The 20649-nt window shown below is 42.5% G+C and overlaps 1 protein-coding gene across 1 annotated transcript in view; it reads right to left on the reverse strand.

Moving 5' to 3' along the window:
* Positions 1–18351, reverse strand: part of LOC105515417 (sarcolemmal membrane-associated protein) — a 159376-nt gene extending 141025 nt beyond the window's left edge. The window contains exon 1 of the mRNA XM_011947244.1: positions 17925–18351. Coding sequence (XP_011802634.1) covers positions 17925–18122 — 198 coding nt within the window. The 5' untranslated portion in view covers positions 18123–18351. The remainder of the gene's footprint in view (positions 1–17924) is intronic.
* Positions 18352–20649: the final 2298 nt, after the last annotated feature.

Raw genomic sequence — 20649 nt, forward strand, 5'->3', positions numbered from 1 at the left:
CATCTCTACTAAAAATACAAAAAGTAGCCGGGTGTGGTGGTGGGCGCCTGCAATCCCAGCTACTTGAGAGGCTCAGGCAAGAGATCGCTTGAACCCAGGAGGCAGAGGTTGCAGTGAGCCAAGACTGCGCCACTGTACTCCAGCCTGGGCAACAAGAGTGACACTCTGTCTCAACAATAATAACAATATTTTTTTTGAAATAGGGTCTTGTTCTGTCTCCCAGGCTGGAGTGCAGTGGCGCAATCACAGCTCACTGCAGCCCCCAACTCCCAGGCTCAAGCTATCTTCTGCGCTCAGCCTCCCTCAAACAGCTGGGACTACAGGCATATACCACCACGCTCAGCCTTTTTTTTTTTTTTTTTGGTACCAAGAGGGTTTCACTTTGTTGCTCAGGCTGGTATTGAATTCCTGGGCTCAAGTAATCCTCCTGCCTCAGCCTTCCAAAGTGTTGGAATTACAGGCAAGAGCCACTAAGCCACTACCTGGCCCAGCCACAAGTATTTTTAAAGTGGCTGAACTTGAAAAATATAAATTTTCTTATCCAACCCCAACATTCGGATACCAACACTCCAAATATTTGGTTTGAGGAATAATATTTTGGCAGCAGGACTTAAATATCAGAAGTAAACACTTTTATATACAAAATGTTTAATTCTGCATTTACGTATATATATGAATATATATTAATGCTTACATATATAGAACACAATCAGCAGACCTACAACAAGGCAGCCATGTTAAAAATAATTGTCCACTGGCCGGGCGCGGTGGCTCACACCTGTAATCCCAGACTTTGGGAGGCCGAGGCAGGTGGATCATGAGGTCAGGAGTTCGAGACCAGCCTGGCCAACATGGTGAAACCCCAATCTCTACTAAAAATACAAAAATTAGCCGGGTGTGGTGGTGTATGCCTGTAACCCCGCTATTCGGGAGGCTGAGGCCAGAGAATTGCTTGAACCCAGGAAGCAGAGGTTGCAGTGAGCCAAGATCACGCCACTGCACTCCAGCCTGGGTGACAGAGTAAGACTCCGTCTCAAAAATACTACTACTACTACTACTGATAATAATAATAATAATAATAATTGTCTATTAAAGTCTGTAATTTCCTTTGTGCACCTAAAACTACATACCACTATGACAAAGTAGTAATAATAAAGATTAGTGAAAGGAGAAAGCAATAACAACTAATTTTCATAATAATAGTAACACCTAACGTTTGAAAGTACTTTTAAATCATTTTTTCACACATTATTCAAAAAGTTTACCTATTTTTATATCGGCTTTCAAAATAGCTGCAGATAAAATAAACGATAAAATTTTAATACAGTTCTCAAATCAAGGAAGTGAGTAAAAAAAAACTATTAAAACCAATAAACTTAACTGCTGTTCATCTTAAAACTTTGCCTCCACACAACTGGCAATTATAAATAAACCTCAGTTTAGAGTATCAGTATAAAATGGTAAGACTAGTACTACTGGCTGGGCGCGGTGGCTCACACCTGTAATCCCAGCACTCTGGGAGGCCGAGGCAGGCGGATCACCTGAGGTCAGGAGTTCAAGACCAGCCTGGCTATGGTGAAACCCCGTCTCTACTAAAAATACAAAAAATTAGCTGGGCATGGTGGTGCGTGCCTGTAATCCCAGTTACTCGGGAGCCTGAGGCAGGAGAATCACTTGAACCTGAGAGGCAAAGGTTGCAGTGCGCTGAGATCACACCATTGCACTCCAGCCTAGGCAACAAGCGTGTCTCAAAAAAAAAAAAAAAAAAAAGACTAGTACTACTACATAGGTGTTATGTTTTAAAATATACTTCATACTGAAGTTCTGAAGTAGTTTCTATCATTTAATACCTACCTTTCGTTTGGACAATTACATACAATATTTTCATCATAATCCTTTTAACTTCTTGTTTTATTCAAAGTATTAAATCTATACTTCTGGCAATATCAGAAATAGTATTTAAATGAGCTTACTGCAGAATGTTAAATGATGAACAAAACAATATACCTTAAAAAATGCACACAAGTACAATCTTTTAATATGCCAAGAGAAAAATAATCTTGAAAATAAGAAACATCCTATTTTCAAATATGTAGGTAGTTTTTAAAAATAAAATAAGAAATTATATTAATACTTTGGAATCTTCAAATCTTGTCTGCTCCCTATACCTACAAAACCAATCTTTATCATTTTACAGTCACTCTAATATGAAGTTAGAATGCTAAAGCAGACAGGTGTTTCATAACATACTAGTTTAGTTATTGGGTTATCGAGATGAATTAAGTGGAGGCACTGCTTTCCTCACAGTTGTAACTCCAAGATTCTTAGCCCCTAAAGTTTATGCCTTGATTTCCTAAAGGTTTTTGCCCTATGGTCCCATCAACCTTGTACAGAAAGTCCTCACTTAACATAGTCACGGATAGGTTTTTGGAAACTGTGATTTTAAGTAAAATGACAAAATGTATAAAGAAACCAATTTTACCATAGGCTAATTAATATAAACAAGAATTAAGTTCCTACAGCATATAGTACATGATGTGGCTTAGTGTCACAGCTTCCAAGAACCTATTGATGACACTGATGTTGAGGACTTACTTATCTCCACCGCCTACCTGAAATGCAGTCTAACTCAGGTTCAACTCTGTCATTTAGTCTAAACCATCTGGTGGTAATCCAGTAATAGGGCTCCTTAACATACAAACTCAACTTGGAGGAAACACTGGTCATTTTCTTGGATGCTGGCATCTGAACCCCCTGGTTATTACTGGATAAATATCCAACTTGGTGGGAGGCAAAGCCTACCCCCTACTAAAAGCTGAAATGACACATGCTGTCATTTATAGCTTCCTTTGAAGCTAAGTCATGGTCATGTACCTAGGCTCAACCAAACATACAAGCTTAGCACTTTACATCAGGAGTTAGTGCCACAAAGAAACATGATGGTAGGCTGGGCGTGATGGCTCACACCTGTAATCCCAGCACTTCGGGAGGCCAAGGCAGGTGGATCACCTAAGGCTGGGAGTTTGAGACCAGCCTGACCAACATGGAGAAACCCTGTCTCTACCAAAAATACAAAATGAGCCAGGCGTGGTGGCGCATGCCTATAATCTCAGCTACTCGAGAGGCTGAAGCAGGAGAATCAACTGAACCCAGGAAGCAAAGGTTGCAGTGGGCCAAGATCGTGCCATTGCACTCCAGCCTGGACAACAAGAGTGAAATTCTGTCTCAAAAAAGAAATAAAGCCGGGCGCGGTGGCTCAAGCCTGTAATCCCAGCACTTTGGGAGGCCGAGACGGGCGGATCACGAGGTCAGGAGATCAAGACCATCCTGGCTAACACGGTGAAACCCCGTCTCTACTAAAAAATACAAAAAACTAGCCGGGCGTGGTGGCCGGCGCCTGTAGTCCCAGCTACATTCTCCTGCTGAGGCAGGAGAATGGCGTGAACCCGGGAGGCGGAGCTTGCAGTGAGCTGAGATCCGGCCACTGTACTCCAGCCTGGGTGACAGCGAGACTCTGTCTCCAAAAAAAAAAAAAAAAAGAAATAAAAAATAAAAAAAAGAAACATGATGGTAGATTTCTCTGGTGGCAGAGCAGAAGCATCAGCACCCACTTTCCAGAAGCAGCAATAACAACAGTGCCAAAGGCATCATTCAGTATCAAATGTCAACATTTTAAGCTGAGGTATAAGTGCTCAAGGAATGCAGTAGCCATGTCTGCACAATGCCACTTCCGTGGCACGATTTTGGTTGTGACTCCAGCATCAGTTTCCAAACTGGATCCCAGCCTTTCAAGGATTCTGAAAACAACCCAATCCCCTTTCAATATACTGCTACTCTTCTTAAATCAGCTATCGACAATGTCTGTGGCATATAACTAAAACCTCAACTGATAAACTGTTCTTCCAGACTCAAGTGCCTCCTGACTGTTCCTCTGGGGAATGCCTTTCAATACAGACCTTTATACACCAAGGACACCTGTTATTCTCTACCCTAAATCTTCAGGGTCCAATTCAAGTCCCCCTTACATGACAAACAAGCCTTCTCAATCTTGATCACATAGTGCCTTAATTCTTCCTTAATTCTTTATGGGAGTTAGCTTTAGCTTTCCAATTAAACTAGAAGCTTCTTGAAGACTGAAGTAACATTGTAATTTCACCACGCTCTATGGTGCCTGATAGAGCATTATAGGTTCATTTATATTTTTCCTAACTGACTGACTAGATTCTTGTAACTTACCCAACTCCTTTAATTTCGAATCTTCAAGTAAGGCGGACCAAGTATACTACTGATTTTATTGCTTTTAACAGAGAAACTATACAAACTTAGTAGAAGTGGATAACATGCATTAATTAACAGATGATTTCTTTAACATATGCAAAAAAATTTCACACATTCCAAAAAAAATTAATTGGTTTAGGGAACTCAAAAGATATATTCAAAGAAGAAAACTTTTTCAACAATGAAAAAGCATATTTACAGAAAATAAGGCCAGGTACAGTGGGTCACACCTATAATCCTGGCAGTCTGGGAAGCCAAGGGTCGGGGGATCATTTGAGTTCTCAAGAGTTTAAGGTTGCAATTAGCTGTGACCACACTACTGTACTCCAGCCTGGGCAACAGAACAAGACCCTGTCCAAAAAAAAGAGAAGAAAAAGGCCAGGTACAGTGGCTCATGCCTGTAATCCCAACACTTTGGGAAGGCAAGGCAGGGGGATTGCTTGAGCCCAGGAGTTTGAGACCAGCCTGGGCACCATGGCAAGATTCCATCTCTATAAAAAAGTTTAAAGTTAGCCAGGCATGGTGGCACACACCTGTGGTCCCAGATACTTGGGAGGCTGAGGAGGGGAGATTGCTTGAGCCTGGGCAGGGCGGGGTTGAGGCTGTAGTGAGTTGTGATCCACCACTGCACTCCAGCTTGGGTGACAGAGTAAGACTCTCTCTGTCTCTCTGTCGCTCGCTCGCGCTCTCTCTCTCTCTCTCACACACAAAGAAGGAGGAGAAAGAGAAGGGAGGAGAGGAGAGGGGAGGAGAAGGGACGGGAGGGGAAGGGGAAGGGGAGGAGTTTGCATAAGTAATACAGGTTCAGCAACCCAAATCTGAAAATCTGAAATTTGAAATCTGAAATGTTCTGATGAGCATTTCCTTTGAGTACCATGTCAGTACTCAAAAAGTTCTGAATTTTGAAGCGAACTGATTACAGATTTTTGAATTAGGGATGGTCAACTGGTAAGTATAATGCAAATATTCCAAAATCCTAAAAAATCTGGAATCCAAAAACTGCTGATCTCAAGCATTTTTGATAAAGAATATTCAACTGGTATTACTATACAAACACACCAACCAAAAAAGAAAGAAAAATTCTAATAGCCACAAGCTATTGACTGCCTATCCTGTGCCAGGTGTTCTGCTAAGTGCTTTACAATTCTCATTAAATCTTTATAAAAGTCCCATGAAGTAAATACCATTATTAGCCTCCTTTTACATATAAGGAAAACTGAAAACACACAGACTCCCCAAGGTCACATATCTGGCAAGCAATGGAGCCAGGATTCCAACACCAGTAGTCCAACTCCAAAATCTTTAACTACACTGCCTCCCTTAAGGCATCTGCCTGCAGTGCTCGACTACCCCCAAAGAACTGATAGCAGGTCTATTTTCTTCCCCCCAATTTTGTCAACTTCTGGGTTTCCATTCCCAGAATACATCATTCTCTTTCAGGCTTTTCTGCCTTAAACATATGCTTCCAGCTAGAACGCACTGCTCTTTTTTATCCAGCTAGCAAAGCCCTACTCACTTTTCAAACAGTGGCCTAAAAACAACTTTCTCTGTGAAGCCCTCTTCTTTCCTCCCACATTTTCTGCCCCCAATCCTGGGGGAAGGAATATATCACTCTCTTAGCTCCCTGGAAACAATGATTCACAGATGCTACTATTGTTTGACTTATTTGTATCGTAATTGTATTTTTCCACGACTATGTACTGGACACCACACTGCACTGCAAGAATGAGACACTCAGATACTAAAGACTAAGAAAGCATAATGGCCCCAGTTTAAGTTCAGCTACAATTCAAATGAATACTTTCTTCTAATCAAACTAGTACTGTTCATTCTAACAATACTTTACTGCTTCTATGTATGTGCCTACATACATCAAAGATTCCTTGGTAAGTAAAATTAATCTTATGCTGAACTGATTGAGGTGCAGATTGAGACTTTTAAACTCTATCTTAACCATTTCTCTCAATTCTCACATTAATACTCCGGCACTACAACTTCTCAAAAATATCAAAATTGTGCCTAGAAACAAATATTTCAAAATTGGAAACATACTATCTATATAATACATCTGTTAAAACAAAGGTCCGACCAAGAGTAAGACATTCACAATAAGGAAGTAGGGAGGAAAATTAAACTATATGGTACTTCAAAAGCTGCTCTGTTAATCCTACCTACCTTGAATACTCACTCTCTTCTACTTCCTATACCCTAGGCTGCTTTCATTAAGCTGTTACTTCATTTAACATTCCTTTTGGGCCTAGGTGTGGTAGCTCACCCTGTAATCCTAACACTTTGGGAGCCTGAGGTGGGAGGGTTGCTTGAGCCTAGGACTTTGAGACCAGCCGGGCAACATAGTGAGACCCTGTGTCTTAAAAAAAAAAAAAAACGGCTGGGCGCAGTGGCTCACACCTGTAATCCCAGCACTATGGGAGGCCGAGGAGGGTGGATCATGAGGTCAGGAGATCGAGACCATCCTGGCTAATATGGTGAAAGCCCGTCTCTACTAAAAATACAAAAAATTAGCTGCGCGCACTGGCAGGCGCCTGTAGTCCCAGCTACTTGGGAGGCTGAGGCAGGAGAATGGTGCGAACCCGGGAGGCGGAGCTTGCAGTGAGCTGAGATCGCACCACTGCACTGCAGCCTGGGTGACAGAGCGAGACTCCATCTCAAAATAAATAAATAAATAAATCCTTGTTTGAGATCTAATTCAAACACCATACAATTGCCAATTTAAGCATACAATTTAGAGTTGTGCAACCATCGCCACAATCAATTTTACATTTTCATCATCCCAAAAAGGATTTGACCCATTTGGCAGTCATATCCTATATTAGTCAAGGCTCTAGAAAAACAGGACCGATCAAATGCATATTTATATAGAGAGATCTATTTAGTGGAATTGGCTCATGCAACTGGAGTTGGGGGTGCTGGCAAGTATGAAATCGGCAGGGCAGATCATTAGACTAGGGATTCAGGGAAGAGTTGTTGTATAGTCTTGAGTCCAACAGCTTTGTGAGGGCAAAATTCCTAACTTGAGGGGGACCTCAGTCTTTTTTCTTAAGGCCTTCAACTGATTAGAGAGGCCCAGCCACATTATGGAGGGTAATATACTTTACTCAAAGTCTAATGGTATAAATGTTAGTCACATCTAAGAAATACTTTCACAGCAATATCAGGTTGGTGTTTGACCAAAAACTGGTCAAGTGAAAAACTGATACCACAGCCTAGTCACTCTGACATAGAATTAACCATCACATTCCTAATTACCCTTAGCCCCTAGAAATCACCAATCTTTGTTTCTATGAATTTACCTATTCTACACATTTCATATAAACAGTTGCCCAGGCTGAACTTGAACTCCTGGCCTCAAGTAATTCTCCTGCCTCAGCCTCCCAAAGTGCAAGGATTACAGGTGTTAGCCACCACACCCAGCCTGCTTGACTTTTTATGAGAATGTATTCCTGTTATTTGTATAACTAAAAAATAAGAAAAGTTTGAAAGTCTATATTGGAAAGTCATTTCTGCTTGGCTCATCTAGAATAAGTCAGTAGTTATATATATTAATAAAACTGTAAGTCTGAAAGTATTGAGAAAATCTTAACAGTTTCTACATGCTTAAATTTAAAATCCAACCCAAATTGTATATTTGACAAAAGATACAATACTAATCACCAAACACATCCGTATTTTCAAGTGCCTATATAAGCTTTCCTTTTTTTCTTTACATTTGTCATCTACTCTCTTATAAAGTATGAAAAATATACATGGCCAAACAAGCTTTTCCAAGGCTGTTTCATTCATTTGCATATATACCCAAAGCCAAATCAGTTTGCCTGAATGCAAGCCCAAGAAACAATATTTTATTGCGAGGAGTAGTAGAGGTAAGTTTTAAAAAAATATTAGCTGACTCAGAGAAATAATTAACTTGAGTTATTTCAGTCTCTGAAAGTCTGTAATATGACAAGTTTTGGTTATACATCAAAAAGCAATAGCTTAGATTACCTTTCAAGAGAGCAAGCAAGAGCAAAAGACAGATTTTCATAATAATTGCGTCAGTTCCTAAGAAGATAGTTCAGAATAAATGTCTAATAGTTGGCTTTTATTTCAGGAGGGAAAAAACTCCCATAGTTACTATTAGACAATCTTGTACAAATAACCTCTAAACATCAAACTTTTTTTGGACAAAAGGGAGCCAGACTGTAGCTGTTTTACTTAACTTCTAAGAATATTATATAGACCAAATGAAACAAGAAAGCACTCTGATTATTTTAAAACTTTTTAAAATTATTTTGTGTGAAAATGTAATAGTTCATATATATAATTTAATATCATCAATCACAAGATTATCTACAATCCAAAAACACTTAGCAAAATGTTTTGCAAACTGCAAGTTCTCAATAAATAATGACTTATACGAAGACTACATATTGATAATTGAGTCCATGATCTCCAATTAAGAACTAACTTGAATGACTTTTTGCCTCGAACACTGCACAGGTTTGCAGAAATACAGACTGCTCCATTGTTCACATTTCACTCATTCAAACATGTATATAGTGCCTATTCTCTTGTTCTCAAGAGTTCACATCTGATGGGACAATAGTACATTTGCATCACAGTTATTTTGTTGTTTATGTCCCATAATGAAATTATATACAGGCCGGGTGCAGTGGCTCACACTTGTAATCTCAGCACTTTGGGAGGCTGAGGCAAGTGGATTGCTTGAGGCCAGGAGTTCGAGATTAGCCTGGGTAACATGGTGAAACTCTGTCTCTACTAAAAATACAAAAATTAGCCAGGTGTGGTGGCAGGTGCCTGTAATCCCAGCTACTTGGGAGGCTGAGGCAGGAGAACTGCTTGAACCCACGAGGTGAAGGCTGCAGTAAGCCAAGATCGCACCACTGCACTGGGTGACCCTGTCTCAAAAATAAAAAATTTAAAAATTTTAAAAGAAAAGGAAATAAAGAAATTATACACAAAGTTAAATGGAAGTACAGAGGAAGAAGCAATTAACTCTTCAGTTAAAGGGAGTCAGGGACGGTTTCACATTGGAACTGAGCCTTAAGGGATGACGAGAAGAGGTCATTCTAGAAGACAAAACAGCAAAAAAAGGCACTTGTTCTAGGAACAGTGAACACTGTCATGTAGCTAGTACACAAAGTTTGGGGTGAAGAAAAAAACAGTAATAAAAGAGAGAGCTGGAAAAAAAGAAAATACGATACAGACTTTAATGGTAAAAATTAACGAGAAAACGTCAAAGATTTTTAAGCAAAGGTGTAAACTATTTATCTATCTATAGAGTGGCAGTAAGAGAAGCATTTACCCGACAAGAGGAAAGAGTCTGGACTGTAAACTTAGAACGTTTCAGCCGCTAATAAATGCTATCATTTTTCTTGATTCAAGTAACTATCAAGTAACTGACATACATTAAGAGTTAACATCACAACCTTTTCACTTAAAATTCTAAATGACATTCTCTTCCCTACTTACCAAAAAGAATAAATACTAAGCTCTAGCAGAAATATCACTTAAGAAAACCCAACAGCTAGGCTGGGCGCAGTGGCTCATGCCTGTAATCCCAGCACTTTGGGAGGTCGAGGCAGGCGGATCACGAGGTCAGGAGTTCGAGACCAGCCTGGCCAACATAGTGAAATCCCATCTCTACTAAAAATACAAAAAAAAAAAAAAAAATTAGCAGGGCGTGGTGCCAGGTGCCTGTAGTCCCAGCTACTCAGGAGGCTGAGGCAGGAGAATGGTGTGGACCTGGGAGGCGGAGCTTACAGCAAGCCAAGATGGCGCCACTGCACTCCAGCCTGGGCAACACAGTGAGACTCCGTCTCAAAAAAAAAAAAAAAAAAAACAGAAAACCAGACAAAGAGTGAATTTAACCTAAGGAGTAATGTCAAAGAACTAACTGGGAAAAAAAAACGCTTTAGGTATATACATCATCAATATTTTTAACAACTTGAAATCACAGATAAAATATTTTATCAATTTCCCACTAGTATGAAAAGTAATATAGAAGGAAATGAACACGTGCTTTAAATATACAATCTGGCTTTCTATACATGTTCACATTACGTGTCTTAAATACAACTTGTCAAGTAAAAGACTTTCTCACAAACACCAGCACCCCTTAATGACCTTTATACTTCTGTCAACAAAAAACTTCTGTTAAAATGAACATACAAACAAACAAAAAGTAAAAGAATGTATGACCTGCCATTCTCCCAAAAGCTGAGGCTAGGATCTTTGTGGTCATGCTTAGATGTGTGGAGGAAAAAAGAAGAAACAATCTTGGTGGTCAAATTCAGTAGGCTCTTCACAATGACTTCCTTGCAATGTCCTTGGAACATGCCATATATAATCCCTGCTTCTTCCTCCCACCCAAAACTCCTTTCCCAGACTGACTCTAACTACAATCTATCCCCTAACCCCACTTCCTTTTTTTTAAGATGGGTCTCACTATGTCACCCAGGCTAGAGCAATCATAGTGTACTATAGCCTTGAACTCCTGGCCTAAGTGATCCTCCTGTCTCATCCTCCCAAGTAGGTGGGGCTACAGACCTGATGCACCCCTGGCAAATACAAATTTTTGAACTTTTTTTTTTTTTAGAGACAAATTATTGCTGATGCCCAGGCTGGAGTGCAGTGGATTTTCACAGGTGCAATTTGGGCATACTACAGCCTCAAACTCCTGGCCTCAAGCAATCTTCCAGACTCAGCCTCCCAAGTAGCTGAGATTACAGGCATTTGCCACAGTTTCTGGCCATTCTTCCTCTTTTTAAAAGTCCTAAGGTCTAGTTTAAATTGCATTCTTCCATGAAACTGTTTCATCCATTAAACTTTCCCTAAAATCTTCAGTTCACATAGGACCTTGCTCTTTGCCGAAGTCCTAATGTGCAAGTTAATTTAATATTCTTATCTTTTTTCCTTTTCTGGCATTTAATCATTTTCATTCCTACTGTTAACCTGGTCTATGCCTTCACATCGTATCTAAAGTGTTACAAAGCCTTAGAATAGCACAGTAGTTATGAGCTTGAGTTTAAATCTCAATTCTACAATTTAATAGCTTTGTGAACTTGACCAAGATCTCTCCGTGCCTCAATCTTCCCACAGGTTAATGTGGAAAAAACAAGCACCTCAAAGAGTTACTTGAGGAGTTAACATGTAAAGCACTTAGAACAGGGCCCAGTATACAGTTAGTACAAAAGTGTTAGTTAAGCTGTTATCCATTTTTCCTTGTTCCAGGCAACTCTACATACTGCTATTGTATCACTATTGTATCACTCTTTCTTTTTTTTTTTTTTTTTGAGAGGGAGTCTCGCTCTGTTGCCCAGGCTGGAGTGCAAAGATGCAATCTCTGCTCACTGCAACCTCTCCTTCCTGGGTTCAAGTGATTATCCTGCCTCAGCCTCCCAAGTAGCTGGGATTACAGGTTCATGCCACCACACTTGGCTAGTTTTTGTATTTTTAGTAAAGATGGGGTTTCACCATGTTGGCCAGGCTGGTCTCAAACTCCTGACCTCAGGTGATCCATCCACCTCGGTCTCCCAAAGTGCTGGGATTACAGGCGTGGGCCACTGCACCAGGCCCACTCTTTCTTAAATAGGGGTTCGGTATGTCAGTGCTCTGCTCAGAACTCTCCTAGGCCTTCCATAACTCAAGGGTCCACATCCTTAGCTTGGTAAGCAAGGCACTTCACAACCTGGTACCACACTATCTAGTCAGCTTCATTTATTCAACAACTACTTTATACAAGATAGTAGGAAAACATTCCTGTCTTCTAGAGTGTGAAAATTAATTACAAAGATGAGGTACAAATAAGAACATCACACAGAATAGATGTTCACCCTTGGCTACTCTTCAAAGAACTCTCTAATCCAACAAAGTGAGTTTCCTCAGCATTTGGAAAATGCAAAGCTCGTTCAAAATTATCTGCTTTTGTTTTATTCCATCCTCATCCCCACAAAAAAAATAAAAACAACAACAAAAACACCTTTTCTTATCTACCCACTCCTAATTTTAAAGTCAAATGTCATCACTTTTTTGCCATTGAAACTTATATAATATCACCTATCTCAACTATTTTCAAAGTGCACAGTCACCTTCTCTATCCAGTGTAAAACTTCCTAAAAAGAAGAAATAAATTCTTACCAGTTTGTGTCATTTTCTCCCCCTTTACCACATGTCCTTCACTCAAACAAGTCATGATAGAACAGGTGCTCAAACAGATACACTAGACCAGGCGTGGTGGCTCACACCTGTAATCCTAACACTTTGGGAGGCTGAGGCAAGTGGATTGCCTAAGCTCAGGAGTTCGAGACCAGCTTATGCAACATGGTGAAACTCCACCTCTACTAAAATACAAAAAAGTCACTGGGCGTGCTGGTGTGTGCCTATAATCCCAGCTACTCAGGAGGCTGAGACAGGAGAACTGCTTGAACCCAGGAGGCAGAGGTTGCAGTGAGCCGAGATCACACCATTGCACTACAGCCTGAGTGACAGAGCGAGACTCCATCTCAAAAAAAAAAAAAAAAAAAAATGCACTAAGTTTAAATTAAAAGTGAGACCAGAAGTAGGCAACTACTACCACTAGTAAGTAAACTTCAGTGAGACTGGAACTAGACTGCTATGTCAACCACTAGCATGTCACCAATACCCCAAAGCCTCAAATCAAATAGGGCCATCCAAATCACAAGAGAAGAGTCCACTCACTATCCCTTCTACGTAACCACTACATGGGTAGATTTGCTTGCTCAATGGTGCCTTGAATCAACAGAGGGATTGATAACCATTCTAGGCTGGGCACCGTGGCTCAGGCTTGTAATCCTAGCACTTTGGGAGGCCGAGGCGGGCGGATCACCTGAGGTCAGGAGTTCAAGACCAGCGTGGCCAAATGGTGAAACCCTGTCTCTACTAAAAATACAAAAAAATTAGCCAGGCATGGTGGCTCATGCCTGTAATCCCAGCTACGCGGGAAGTTGAGGCAGGAGAATCACTTGAACACAGGAGGGAGAGGTCGTGGTGAGCCGAGATTGCGCCACTGCACTCCAGCCTGGGAGACAGGGTAAGACTCCGACTCAAAAAAAAAAAAAAAACAAAAAAATCATTCTACTATCTGCCATCTAATTTGAAGAGCATGACTTCCAAAAAGGATGGAGGATAATACATAGGGCCAGCATCCAAGCAAGGCAATATCCAACTGCTACATTACTGAGAAGATGATTTGGGAAAGATTATGAAACTCTGCTTTGTGCCAAACCTGTCACCCTTCAACATACAGATTTAAGTATTATACAGTAAGATATTCCATGAGCTTAGCATTAAAAAGTGTCACTTAGATTTCCACCTGCCTACATTTTGCAGATATTCTAAAATGAACATGTATCATTTGAATAATCATAAAGTTTCAAGTGTTTATTATTTCTTCTAACTTTTTTGTTTTTTTTGTTTTTTGAGATGGAGTCTCGCTCTGTCACCCAGACTGGAGTGCAATGGCGCGATCTCAGCTCACTGCAAGCTCCACCTCCCAGGTTCAAGCAATTCTCCTGCCTCAGCCTCACCAAGTAGCTGGGATTACAGGTACATGCCACCATGCCCAGCTAATTTTTTGTATTTTTCATAGAGACGGGATTTCACCGTGTTAGCCAGGATGATCTCAATCTCCTAACCTCGTGATCCGTCCGCCTCAGCCTCCCCAAGTGCTGGATTACAGGCATGAGCCACCATGCCCGACCTATTTCTTCCAACTTTTAAAGAGCCTCCCATAATGGACAATGCAGAATGCAACAGTCACCACAAAGTGAAAGTCATCCAAAGCACATATTACCCCAATTTTTGACCTCCCAGGTAAATTGCCAATTTGCACAAAGTTATCAACTACATCAGTTTCAATTTTAAAAATTTCATCTGGCCAAGCCCAGTGGCTCATGCCTGTAATCCTAGCACTTTGGGAGGCCGAGGCAAGTGGATCACCTGGGGTCAGGAGTTTGAGGCCAGCCTGGCCAACAGGGTGAAACCCTGTCTCCACTAAAAACACAAAAATTAGCTGGGCCTGGTGATGAATGCCTGTAATCCCAGCTACTTGAGAAGCTGAGGCAGGAGAATCCCTTGAATCCAGAAGGCATAGTTTGCAATAAGTCGAGACTGCACCACTGCACTCCAACCTAGGCAACAGAGCCACGTATCAAAAAAAAAAAAAAAAATTTCTTCTATATATGCTATCACATTAAAGAAAATAATTTCTCATTACCTTCCTAAGACTCCATAGCACTATAGCAAATTGCAAAGTGTTGTCTAAATAGTTCCCTCTTCCCCACTAAACACCCTCTCTGGTAAGTACTGGGTGCTTAGTAAGAGCCAGGGACAGGGTGCTAAGTGATTTATATAATTACCTCAATCCTCAAACCAATAATAGGTACCATTATCATCCCCAGATGTTTTGGGGGGGGAAAAAAAAAAAAACCTGGCTGGGCGCGGTGGCTCATACCTATAATCCCAGCACTTTGGGAGGCCAAGGTGGGTGGATCACCTGAGGTTGGGAGTTCAAGACCAGCCTGACCAACATGGAGAAACCCTGTTTCTACTAAAAATACAAAATTAGCCAGGCGTGGTGGCACATGCCTGTAATCTCAACTACTCGGGAAGCTGAGGCAGGAGAATCACTTGAACCCAGGAGGGAGAGGTTATAGTGAGTCAAGATCGCACCATTGCACTCCAGCCTGGGTAACAAGAGCAAAACTCCTTGCCTGAAGGGATTCTTTTTTTTTTTTTTTTTTTAAGAGACAGGGTCTTGTTTTAATGCCCAGGCTGGAGTGCAGTGGCATAATCACAGTACTGAAACCTCAAACTCCTGGGCTCAAGCAACCCTCGTGCCTCGGCATCCCGAGTAGCTGGGACTACAGACAATGCAAATTTCAAACAAGAACTATTTGGTCACGCTGTGGGTTTTCTTTGGAACTGTGTCCTTCACAGTGTCTGGCACATAATAGATGCTCAATTAAAACCTACTATCTGTCCAAACCAAAACTTTAAATAGTTAATTCCTAAAGCAATTCATTGACATGGTAAGATCTGACAAAGTATCTGCTGTAACTAGATTAAGTGGTATAATAATCAATAATTACATCTATATCTAAAGTAGTGGTCTCATAGCCTGCGTGTTATTTTAGCTAATAAAGCAGAAGGGGGAAAAAAGTGAAAATGGTAGAAATAAGCCATATCTACCCTTCAAAGATAAGTTTTTCTGAAGAACAAATTTCACGGCCAGGCACGTTGGCCGCACTTTGGGAGGCCGAGGAGGGTGGATCACTTGAGGTCAGGCATTCAAGACCACCCTGGCCAACATGGTGAAACCCAGTATCTACTAAGAATATAAAAATTAGCTGGGCATGGTGGTACGCGCCTGCAATTCCAGCTACTCAGGAGGCTAAGACACAAGAATCGCTTGAACCCAGGAGGCAGAGGTTGCAGTGAGCTGAGGTTGCACCATTGCACTCTAGCCCGAGTAACAGAGCAAGATTCCATTTCAAAAAAAAAACAACTATTAACATGTCATCTCAATTCATGAAACAGTCACTATTGATCTATTCTTAGTTATCTCAAAATAACCTATTGTGAGAGTTTTATTACGGCCATGGAAAGCACTGTGCATGAAACCAGTATTTTTCAAATAAGTAAAACAAAAAATGAGTGTTCCCTTTGAGTGTTTAATCAAAGTGCATTTGCAGAGTATGTACCATGAGCAAACCTGTTGTCTAATTAGTTTAGACCTGTTGCCCAGAACATAAAATGGCAAAAATGTAAAAGCTGATTGAGTTAAGGCACTACTTAGTAGTAAACTGATATTTAAATTCAACTGCTGGAAAAATGAGCTCTATGAATATTCATTTTAAAGAATTATGAGGGTCAGGTGCAGTGGCTCACGCCTGTAATCCCAGCACTTTGGGAAGCTGAGGAAGGCGGATCAACTGCGGTCAGGAGTTCGAGACCACCTGGCCAACACGGTGAAACCCTGTCTCTACTAAAAATACAAAAGTAGCCGGGCGTGGTGGCGTGTGCCTGTAATCCCAGTTACTTGGGAGGCTGAGGCAGGAGAATCACTTGAACCTGGGAGGCAGAGGTTGCAGTGAGCTGAGACAGCACCACTGCACACCAGCCTGGGTGACAAGAGCAAAAATCTGTCTCAAAAAAAAAAAAAAGGATTACGAGTAATCTACATAGTATTTAGGCACCCTAAATTCAGCTTGGGGGTAGGCAGGAAGGGTCTGCTCCACAGGTAAATGACGATCTGGTGTTATACAGAAAAGTTAACATATTCTTCAGTTCTCATCCTACACTCCTACATGTAGAATAAAGTATAGATATTATGCAGCACACAGCACTTGGACAATCTTTTCCTCCTTTCTTCAAAAAATAATTTACAAAATAATTCCTTAAATCAGTAGCTGCTGAAGTATCATTTTTTTCTCTTCCTTTTAAGTTTTAAGGCTCAAGTTCCTTTCATTTCAAAACATATTCTTGAAGACTTAAGTTCTTCCTTTAAGAAAGATTTAATTATTTAACTCAGAAAGAAGGGGCAAAAAGTCAGGAGGTGAAACCTGAGACAGTCCTATTAGTCTTACATAACTTAAAGTTGGAACTGATTCAGTAGCTCAGCTAAAAACCTGAGGTTTAGGCACAAAGATGAGCTCTTTAGTATACTATCCATAAACATAAATAAATAGTTTTTAAAAATGGAAAGGATCTTAATTTCTTTCATTTCTTAAAATAAAAGCACATACATGTATAGAATTTATGATATTAACATAAAAATACTAAATTGATTATGCTTAAAATGAAAAGCACTCAATTCATCGCATCACATTTAAGTAATGCTATAATTGACAGAATAGGGTATAACTTTAGAAAATAAGTTTATTTCCTAACACAAACTTTTGAATAGCACCTCTGTAAGAATGCAGTAAGTACTTAATAAGTGCTGCAGGGAACATCAAAAAGTGATTTTCAAACGCAGTATGTGTATGTTCTCCAACTTGTAAAAAATACTCTGAAAATATATAGTTACAGTTGTCCATGCTTAATTAAATTAGCTTTGATTACTGCAAATTATTCCTTCAAGAGCAAGTATGTATCAAACCTTTCAAAAATCTTGGGTTTACACCAGCAATTGTCCTTACTAGAAAGGTCCTGATCTGAACTCACCTAAAGCTATGTGTTAACTACATTTCACTACTAAGACACTTGAGCCCCGGGATAATAATGGCCACGGATTCCCCGAATTGCTCTGACAACTCCTGCTTGCTTAATAAAGCGCTGAACTGTGAATTCACCTTTCCAAGAAGACTGAAAGCAAGACGCCAAGTTTCACTATCTAGTTTGGTATTTCACTGGGAATGACCACGTTATCAAGATGCCATAGACTTCCTGAGGTTTTTAATTACAATACCTTCTCTGTTTTCCATTCAACCACCTCAATCAAATTTCCACTAGAACCAGGCACACAAACAGTTGTTTCGTGGCTTTGCGCAAAGCCTCCTCTGGATGCAACCCTGGGATCCTGCATACATTAGGCCTCTCAGGGAGGGCAAAGGAGGGGAAACAAGTTTGTTAAACAATGCCGCTGGACAATGTGGTGACATTACCTTGCCCGTCTTGTGATCAAACCAGACGAGAGCGTGGTTCCTTGACAGCACTTTGCAATCAAAAGTGGCATTATTCTGCGCTGGTCGACAGCGGGCCACTGAGCGGCCGATTTTGATGGGCTCGTCCAGGTAGACATGACGCTCCTGAAACGGGTGCGAGTTCGGGCGGCAAGTGAAGATGGCCAAGGCTGACGGCATCGAGGATAGACTGGGGGTGGCTCTCCTACCAGGAACAAAGAGGAGTTCCTCCGGATCCGGACTGCCCTTCACAAGCCTATCCCCCTATCCCACCCAAAATTTTAAATTAACACAAACTGCACATTGTCTAAGCATAACCAGTGAACATCAACTCTTCACTTGGGTGGGAAGACAAGCCAGCGCAAGCCCCATCACCTCCTTTAAAACCCAGCAGCGCCCTAATCACAAAAAGTCCCCAACTGGCAGCTTTCAGTCCATCTTCTTCTCTGGGAAGAAAAGGCTCAAACATCGGGCAGCTTCCGCCAAGAAAACTCCTGGAACACAGTTTGGGGACTGGAGGTATCCAAGCAGATGAGTCACACGCCAATTCTTGTGTTTGGTTTGAGATCGCGGCCGCTTTTCCCCCTCGGTGGCGGAAACGTTGCAGCACTGCAGCATGAAGGAAGGGTCGGTTCGGCGCGGCCAGGAAAGTCCTTTTGGGCCGAAGGAAGGTGTGGCCGGGCACCTCTGGGCAGTCACCGCCCGTCCTCGCCCGCAGTGTAGAGGCTCTAGACGGCCGGCGGGACAATCTGCATCGCCCCTGCTGCGCGGAGGCCGCCCCGGGAAGGGGGACGCGGTCCCCGGCCTGGCACGATCCGAGGCAGCGGTGGCTGAGGTCCTCCGCGCGAGGCGTGGAGGCCGGCGGGGCGCGGGCAGTAGCCAAGTCGGGACTCCCGGGCACCTGGCGAGCGTCCCCGCGACCAGGGCGGGGAGCCGGCTCCGCAGGCCGGTGCTGACCGAGCGAGGCGCGACACCGGGAGGCGCGGGTTCCCAGGCGGCAGGAAGTTGGTCCCCGGACGCCTGGGCTCCTGTCCGCCGCTCAGCACATGGGCCGCCTCCCCTCAGGGTCGCCCCCGCGAGGGTCGCATCTCAGGGACGGCAGCCGCAGCTCCCGGCGGACGAGAAGGTGGGGGAGGGAGACTGGCCCGGCGGTTGGGGAGAGGCCTGGAGGCCCCGGGCTGGGTCTGCCGCAGCCTCCACCGATCGCGGCCGATGGGGCAAGCTCAAGCTGCGCCCGACGAGGCAGGAAACTTTCCAACCTGGTGGGGAAAACATCAAAACAAACGGCCGTCAGGCGCCTCAGCCCGCCAGCCTCAGCCCTCGGCTCCTCCAGCCAGACCTCCGCCAGCCCCCACCGCTAGACACGACCTCCGCCGACCTCTCCGCAAGGAGGCTGCGAAGATTTGGAGCCAGGACGCCACGACGGGTGCTACCTCCCTAGCCGCCACCGCCACTTCAGCTTACCTTGCCAGCGCCGGCCGCCATAGTGACTCTGACTGAAACCTACCCGGTGCACCGCCACGGGAACGCGCACCCTTCAAGGGCCCTCCTACCCCCTCTCCCGCGCCGTAGTCCAAGAATGTCACGTGAACGAAGCCACGGAAGCCGTGTTGGTAGAGGGCAGAAAAAAGGGCAGGCTAATTTTTAACGGGCCTCCAGGCGCCATCTTAGTTAAGGGCTGGAAGCTTCAAACCTCGGAACAACCTTAACGACCATTTTGGTTAAGGGAAAGAACAATTTGCGCGGTAGAAGGTTTTCTAAACAAACAGTGCCACTTCCTTATTTTATCCACTTAGCAAGGAGGTGCCAACTTTTACTAAATTTTATTCTCTTTAATTCTCGATGAAAATACTAGCGAGCAAAAGAATAGACCCAGCCAAAGGAGATGGTCATTAGCAGCCATCTTAGCTGTGGGCAACACAGTCACCCGCAGCTATCTTAAGTGTCAACTGTCAGATTCCCTCGTCTTAGGATTTGTGCACCTAACAGAAGGACCATCCTCCCCTCTGCTAAATTCGTTGTGTTTTCTTCCCGGAAAAACAAAAAAATCTTAGTTCCCGCATTCCGTTTCGAATGACAGTCCTCACTGAACCTATTATGTGCCCCAGGACTCCTGCGCGGATTTTTCCACAGAAGAGCGTTCAGAAAGTTTAAAATCATGTTTCTTCCAAAGAGAGATTGAACAATTTCCAAAGTGAAAAAAGAGGGTATTTCCTCCACTTACAATATCAAGATAAGGAGTCATTGGTCTAAAGAAGAAAGATTTTGTAAGAGCTAAATGAAAACGTCAAGAAAAAATAGTGAGAAGGAGTCTTACTCATTTAGATTCAAAGCTGACTTCATTCTTCAGATTCCTGCAATAACAGGCTCCACCACAGTGTGACCTTAAGCAAGTTTCTAAACTTTTTCAAGCCTCTTTTTTCTCATGGATGACATGTTAATAATAGTTAATTCATTGGTGTGAATTATTCTTGGTGTGGTGAGACTTCAAAGTGTTAATCCATGTTGTTCAATAAAGAGTAGCAATTACGCCGGGCACAGTGGCTCACGCCTGTAATCCCAGCACTTTGGGGGGCCAAGGCAGGTGGATCACCTGAGGCTGGGAGTTGGAGACCATCCTGACCAACATGGAGAAACCCCGTCTCTACTAAAAATACGTAATTAGCCGAGTGTGGTGGTGCATGCCTGTAATCCCAGCTACTCGGGA

The sequence above is a fragment of the Colobus angolensis genome, unplaced genomic scaffold (genome assembly GCF_000951035.1).
Source record: "Colobus angolensis palliatus isolate OR3802 unplaced genomic scaffold, Cang.pa_1.0 Scaffold26, whole genome shotgun sequence".
Taxonomy (NCBI): Eukaryota; Metazoa; Chordata; class Mammalia; order Primates; family Cercopithecidae; genus Colobus; species Colobus angolensis.